This window comes from Melopsittacus undulatus, chromosome 7, assembly GCF_012275295.1.
Source record: "Melopsittacus undulatus isolate bMelUnd1 chromosome 7, bMelUnd1.mat.Z, whole genome shotgun sequence".
In the NCBI taxonomy this organism is placed as follows: Eukaryota; Metazoa; Chordata; class Aves; order Psittaciformes; family Psittaculidae; genus Melopsittacus; species Melopsittacus undulatus.
The window spans coordinates 53237476-53245379 of record NC_047533.1 but is presented as its reverse complement, the minus strand read 5'-3'; the positions used below and the strand labels follow the sequence as shown (position 1 = coordinate 53245379).

At 40.6% G+C, this 7904-nt stretch overlaps 1 protein-coding gene across 5 annotated transcripts in view; it reads right to left on the bottom strand.

Moving 5' to 3' along the window:
* Positions 1–3749: 3749 nt before the first annotated feature.
* The window catches only part of NPNT (nephronectin), a 47516-nt gene continuing 43361 nt past the window's right edge, over positions 3750–7904 (bottom strand). For all 5 annotated transcript variants that reach the window (XM_034064872.1, XM_034064876.1, XM_034064874.1 and 2 more), the window contains 2 exons: positions 6783–7039; positions 3750–5786 (listed from right to left, as the gene is read on the bottom strand). In XM_034064872.1, the coding sequence (XP_033920763.1) occupies positions 5691–5786; positions 6783–7039 (353 nt within the window). In that variant the 3' untranslated portion in view covers positions 3750–5690. The remainder of the gene's footprint in view (positions 5787–6782; positions 7040–7904) is intronic.

The window sequence follows — 7904 nt, the reverse complement described above, 5'->3', positions numbered from 1 at the left end:
GAACCCAAGGATGTGAGAGTGCATTTCACTGTGCCATACTTAGTATTTGTATCTGCATGGAAAGGTCTGGAAAAGGGGAGAAAGTTTCTTTGCACCTGGCATCCCAACATGCTGGTAACAAGATCCAATGAGTGAAGTAATAGGCAAGAGATTTGTTCCTTTAAGTCAGCCAGCTTTTTTCCCCTCGATTCAAAACTTGGATGTTGTCTTTGATCTGTTACCAATCATATATCATGGTATATGTCTGACTGCTTATCTTTCTGAGCACTTGTGCTGCACATGTATTAATGTGCTCATCTGGGAATAGAATCCTGTAAAAACATACTTCAAACTGGCAGTGAGTCCTTTTTGGCAGAACCACCGTGGAGCAGCTGTGTGACAACCTGAGACACAGGGTCTGAGGAAAATGTGCTTTAGGACTGCAGTGTGGAAGGGAGAGTGCACCTCTCATGGACGTGTGAAATGGAGCTGTGGCTGGGTTCCCCCTTCTGCCAGGATACCAGGGCAATGATGGCATCTCCCTGAAATCCCATGTAAGTGGCAATCTCAAACTTCTGCACTGGTGTTGCAGGCCAATGCAATGAAATCATTCTCTGAGTACACACTGTACTGTGTCTTTCCAGGCGCTTGTCAAACTCAAAATGAGTATCAAAAGGCTTCTGGATGAGAGTCTGGAATGAGAACGTGGGCTGTTGAAATGCACAAAGGAAAACCCAGGAGAAGAGTGGAGGATGATTACTCCTGGCCTGGCCAGAAGGTAAAATGTCATCAAGTCGGTTAACAAATACTACTGGAGAAGTGCTGCAGTTATCTTGTGGTCAGAGGAAGGCAGGATTTTGCTCTGTCACAGAGAGAGGAGAATCCTTATTCCATGTCCTAAATACTTGGCTTCCTTGCTCAAACACATAAGACTGGCCTCGGCCTATTGGGCACAATGCACAAGTGTATGCAGGAACATGGGCAGTGTATGCATTTACACATCGTTTCCTGGTATGCCGAGCACAGAGATGCTGTAGGCATGGCCCTTTTGCTCTAGAGATGTGGTGTCTGAGATACTGCAAGAGAATGGTTTGATAGCAATGAGGCTTTCTCCTTGGTCTGGTGGAGTCCTGTAACAGCTGGATTAAGGGAAAACAGTTACAGGGCAAAAATCTGCCCATGTACTATAGAATGAAGCTGAAGAAAGGATTGATTCTTAAGAGCTATTGAGAAGTAACCTGGAGAAAACTAGTGATGGAACACCTGATCTATAGAGCAGGGAATTATTTCTGTGGATAGATTTATACTTTGGATGTGTACCGAGCATGTGAAAGCACAATATCCCATTTGACTATCTGCAGTTAAATTAGAGATTTCTTAAGAGAAAAAGGGCAACCTAATATGAACAGTCTAGTGAGCACTAACATTGAGTAATTGCAGCAACTATCTTGATGTAAGTAATGCTACCCAGGCTGATTGTGAAGTTTAAGAGAAAGAAATGAAGAAGAAATAATTTGATTTCCAAAGAGTAGGCTGTCTCAGCCCAAAGCAACCAGCAAGACCACTGGCTAAAGGGCAATTTGTTTCAAAACAAGGAAACAGGTTTGGGCTCGGAAGAGGTCATACAGGTGCATAAGGAGAATTGGTAAAAGCAGAGCAGCTAGAATGGATTAGATTAATTTTGGACTTAACAGTCTTGAAAACCTACATGGAGCTCATGTCTGAACTCTATAGGTGCTTTAGGCTGTGCTGTTAAAGTAGTCTTTGTGGTCCGTGAAGATCTTGAGTCCACTGGCTTCTTCCTCTTAGCCAAATAAAGCATTCCAGACATTCTGAATGCATTCCCTTGCTTACCATTAAGTCAGTTTGAAGCAGAAGGTGTACTCTGAGAATGCCTTAACTTTCAAAGCTTGAGGAGGTTTCTGTGTTCTTTCAAACCACTAGTGGAACTTGCCACTGGAATGTCTCATATTTCATTCTGAAACTGCAGGTTTACACCGATGTATCACTTACCTCCATTTTATTGGTGCGGAAAATCTGAAGTCATAAAGCCTTACATGACTACAGGACACCAGGATGCACAGCAAGTAAGAAACTATTAAAACTACCAGAAGACCTTTGATAATTTGGTGTATGAGGTATAGATCAAAATCAGTTAAAATGGAATACAATTTAACTGGGCCTCAGTTGACAGTGAATGACTCTCAGTCACAATTAAAATCCTGAAGAGAGATAGCTATAGTCTATCTTGTTGCATATCTTGCAATGTCTTTGTGACAGTTACTGTGCCTCATTTTCAGGGAGGCTCAGTCTGTAATGGGATGTATATAGAGAGGTCTGGCACTTGTGTTAGAGGCAGGTGCTGCTGTTGCATCTTTTCTCCATGGAATAGCGTAGGATGGTGGAGGCTGCTGTCATGAGCATTCTTCTGCTTAGGTTTGTCTTATGAGTAATCTCATTCTCATCAGGGTGGTTATTGCAGTCTCCAACTATATTAAAATGAATGCTTTGGCCTCCAAGTGTAATGCAATTTATTGAAGGAAACCTAGGGCAGCTATTCTCCAGAATGAACAGGCTCTATCGGAAATACTCACTGGAGACCTAATGACATGGCTCTGGTGATAGGTGAGGTAACTGTATAGAATGGAACTTGGAAACCAAAGTTTGTATCGATCCCTTCCATTGTACTCACATTGATGTCAGCAAATGCAGTAAATGCACACACTGCTGCTTGTCATGGTACTTGTAACTTATGAAGAAATGCTATTTTAAGTTTTTTTGGGGGATAAAAGTTTAATGTCATTAAAACCATTAAATTCTAAGCTAGCAAGTGGTTATACAGTACATTTCATGAATGTTTTTATGCTAATTTACTGTAATTTCTTCTGCTTGCCTAAGTATTTATTTTGGCACAGTTACCTGTTTATAAAACCCAAAGCAGGAAGGGCAGTTAGAACCCACATCGCAGGAAGACCCCAGGCCATATTCCCATATCTTCCCTGGGGTTCACACAGAGACAGCAGTATCTGCTCTGTCTTGGCTGAGCTGTGTGGCTGGATGGAGCTGCCTGGAAGGGCAGGAGCATCAGGAGCTGGAGAAGGATCATCACAGCAGAACCACTCACCTGACCTGGCCTTGGCTCCTCAGAACCACTGAAAGGTGACACATAGAGCACCACAGCACAACCAGCTGCAGAGGTGAGTGACTTACAGTCAGAGCAGCTCCTGGAGAGCCGGACTCAGGCTGATCACTGTCAGCAGAGGCTTCAGTGGTCACAAGGCTTTACAGTGTTACTTGTCTGACTGTCAGGATGAAATAGAACAGAGACCCAAAATCCTCCCCATGTCACCTGAGCACTTATATCTGTTCAACTCCTGAATTCATTCAAATTTGGGATTCTAAGGGCCATTTCTAAAGCAGCAAAAACCTGTTAAACATGCTAGATGCCAAAGAATGGAACAATTTGTGGAGCAGTGTGTGGAACTACGGTAGCTGCTGCTTCCTCTAAAATGGAAAATTTGTATTGCAGAAGCTCTTAAATTACTCGTGAGACTGTTCCTAAAAAAAGGTAGGTTGAAGTTTGTCATTCTTCCTCTTGGATAATACGTACAATAATACCTATAATGCTCTTGTTGTATTACAGTGAAAACTGTGACATACACTTTTATTTTTAAATCTGATAACAAGAGCTACCTGTCATCTGTTGGTTCATTTCACTGCAATAAAAAGGAGAGTTTTGATCCAGAAATGAAAACAAGATTGACAATTAGTAACAAGTAACAGCCTCCTTTACTGATTACTTTAAAATAAGAACAAAGTATTTCAACTATTCACAAATATTTCTGACATATTACAAAGTAACATAAGAAAAAGATCACAATCAATCATATTTGAAGCAAAACAGTTCAAGAATGTTTACAAATGTATTAGTTTTTTTCCTTTTCAAAATGTTTCCTGATACACATTTGCAGGCTGTTTGGTCAAAGAAACTTCTGCTGTACATACCTTGCTTTGTCCTAGGGGACAAACTGCAGAAATCCTTTCAGAACAGTACTGAGGGGCTGGGAATACAACCTCTAACAGTCTTGCAGTTTTGTCTCTGTGGACTTTGTGCAAGGCTTAACGTGAATATTTATTCATTATGATTTTAAAACATGATATGAAAGTGGTATTTACTTTCTATTGTATTTAAGTATTTAAAAGATTTGAGACTCATTCCTTCTATATATACATTATGAATCATAGAATAGTCAGGGTTGGGAAGAACCTTAAGATCATCTAGTTCTGAAGCTTTAAGGCTGCACCACTGATAAAATGTTGTTTAATCTCCTGTCATTTTCTTCAATGTTACAATTTCTTTGTCAAATTTCAGTTGTTAGCAGCAATGGCTGATGGTGATGATCTTCATTTAAAAAATATCCCAATCCAAACAGCAGAATTCCCTGGGAAACTGCACACCACATGCATGATACATAACTAAAAAATTAGTCCAAAGTTCTGATAAATATTTAGTCCCAGCTAGGCCTAATAGCTATTCTAGTTCTAATGAATAAAGTGTTTATTATGTACAGAAGGGTTGGGTGGAATATGGACGTTTAACAAAGATCACTGAAGGCATTTCATTGTCTGAATTGTACACGGAGTGTTTGTTCATGTGGCTGCCCTTTTGGCTTGTGTCACCTGTGGGAAGGGAACATTTCTGGTGGGGTCAATGGGCTCAGACTTACAAGCCACAGCACCTTATCTTCTCCAGGCTGCTCAGTTTTCAACTGAACCAGGAGTTTCTTGCAGGATTGAGAGCCCTTTGGGACTTGCTCCTGAGCTAAATACAAACCTGTACAGCATTAACCAGATGCTGGTTTACATCTAAGGGTTTTGGGCATTTTGCCTTCAGCATATTACAACGTGAAAAACTGCACCAGCGTTTTTCAATGAGCACCATTAACTGACTTTGGTAACGTAACTATTGGCATGACCAGCGCGATCAAAGAACATGCTGAGCTCCTGTCTTGTACAATAAGAAAGCACAGCTGCCAATTACCTTGCAACTAGAGTCTGTGAATATTAAAACCATAAATATGTTATAACCATACACATATACACAAAACACAGCGTAGCAATATTACACGAGGCAGAGCCTACTCTCTATAACTGCTTCTTGTTAATACCGATTCAACACCAAAATATATGCTTAATATTAAATATGAAGCAAACCCTTCTTCAAAGGTTGGTGGCAGTAAGCCAAAGTTCAGGTCCAGGCTCCCATTAATCTGAGGTGACTCTGAAGCTAGATCAATCCCACTGTGCCAAATCTAATCAATGAAAGAGCAGCACAATGGGAAGATAAAAACTATCAGTTAACACTAAAACTTGCTGAGCAGGAGCTTTCTTTTGCCACCATTTGTAATTCTCCCTTTTTCACAAGTGCTCTTTGCGTGAGCGCTCACCAGGCCTAACAGGTGATAAGGTTATTACATATAAAATATGATTTAGGGGTAAGGAATAATAGAAACAACCAGCATGGGATTAGAGTTCCTGAATCCTTGGAGATGCTCCTCCATGTTTTTCAGTGAGATTGCACTTAGTAGACCACTGCGAAGTTGTCAACTCTTCAACTTTTTCTTCTCTTTCATGCAGTTCTGTTTCAAAGCCTGGTAGGAATAGCATGAGAAGGGCTAGAGGAGAATGACTGTGCTGGTCCATTGTCTTTGCTAATGATCTTCAGAGCAGCGTCCTCTCCTCAAGACCACATCATCTAGTCCAATATCCCCAATTCTTCCTTCTCCCTTCTCCCCTTTGAAGATAACCTGGGAAGAGAAACAGAACAATTTGAGTGCAAAAATAATTTAAAATGAAAGAAGCTTTGGTCAAGATAAGTCTCAACAGTAAGGAAGCCCAGGCAATCAGAACTGACTCACAAAAGCCCATTCATTTTGCTCAGAATTATGTCTGTTTTTTCTGTTTCTTTGTTATTATTGCTAAGGTGAAGTTTTAGAAAATTATCTGTGCTAATTACAGCCCTAATATAAATTTTGGAGCTAAACAGTGTGTGTGTGTTGTAACCTGCTCCTACAGTGAACATTATTATGTGTGAGCTTTTCAGACCACTGTATATATAAGTCAGAGCAAACCAGGTCCTGAAGCACCCAAGTCCCTTCTTCAGATCTAAAACAGAAACTACCTTCAAAACTGAGCAGAGGCTGAAGAAAAATGCCAAGGATTTGATACTGGTTTATCAACCAGTGTGGCTAAGCTTTCCATGTATTAAAAGATTCTCCATGATATGAGACACACAAGAGATAGCTTCGTTTGATTGCTGCAGGTATAGTGAAGAGCAAAAAACTGTGGGAGATTGCATATGTAACCTCCCAGCATTATCAAAACTGACATTTTCAGTATCTTTGCCTTGGTTTGGCCAGTTATGAATCCACAGGGGATGATTCTTCCTATTTCATGATGCTGCATTATTAAAAGCATTGTTCATGAGGAACCTTGATCCAGGCCATTTTCCTTAGACTGCTCTTTCCTACATGGTGATTACCTTAAAATCAACTTCATGAGGTAGATCAATACAGATAATTTGTCATTTCCCATGTGTCTGTTGCTACAGGTGGGACATTTTTTTCTGCATAAAACTAACATGAAAAAGTGCATAACTCTCTTATGCTTCATGTGATTACATTATCACGGATTAAAGGCTGAAATCGGATCCAGAAGACAAACAGTCAAGTGCTACACCCATCTTAAGTGTCTTGAGCTTCTCACGTAAAAAATCAAAAGGCATCTCCTGCATTGGTACTCACACTCTTGATGCCTTGTTCTCGTAAAGTTATGTGTGTCTGTCTCCAGCCATGGCCACCATTCCTTCCCCACACAGCTGGTCCGTGAGCACCGTTTTTCCTTACAAAGACTTGGAGCGTGCCAGAATGCAGCCCAGGCACTTTATGCCGGAATGACAGGCACAGGTCACCAGCCTGAGCCATGTGGCCCAATGGCAGGATAAGACGCGCTACTTTTCCTTCTTTGCCTTTGGGGTCAGAGATGGTAAGGTACTGCCCCCCTGCAAAAGAAAAAGCAGTTAGCTGTGGTGGTTGAGGGGTTTTAACTCTACTGTATTGCAGTACCAAGTGCACAAGAGTCACTAAAAAAAGCAAAACATTGAAAAAGGTCCAGTGAGCCTTAAACAGGCAGAGAGTTTCTGGAACATGAACCAGAACTGATGCACCTGCCTCCTGCAGGGTAAGGCTTTTACAGCGCTGCTCTTCTGTTTACATTAGTATCAGGTTAGGTCTTGCCAATCTAATTTCTGTTTTACAAAGCAAGTAAAACCTCTTTTGAAAATGGGAGCTTCATTTCTGACAACCACTTGGTGACTGCATGGTTTCAAACCCACAGTGACATTAAAGCTACTGTGTACTTTTACACACCTTGTAAACTGCAGGTTTTTGCTATGGGATAGATGAATGAGGCAGCCAGCATAAATGATACCATGTAATCGAGTTATGGTTCTGTCCCTTTCCTTTTTTTGGGAACTGTATTAACAAATTAAGTCTGAAAGCATATCCATTTGCAAACACAGATATATATTTTTTTTGTTTAACCATAATTTAAACTCCTAATCTGGAACAGATACACAAAGCTAGAAATAGTATTGATTTCCAAATGGCTGTCAACTTGATACACTCCCTGAAGTCTTCTCTAACAGTAAGTTGTCACTGAACATCCATACTTAATTCAAAACCGTATTATTATCTCTGATCACGTATGAAACAAAGGTGCCTTCATAAAAAACACTAGAACATGAACATGAAAATTAGAAGATCCTAGGAATGGCAACATCCAACAACCCTAAGGTTAATGAACTTAAGGTAAAGTTTGCGGTTAGGCTCCTTAGTTGAAACTAATGACATAGAAATCCTGGGGGG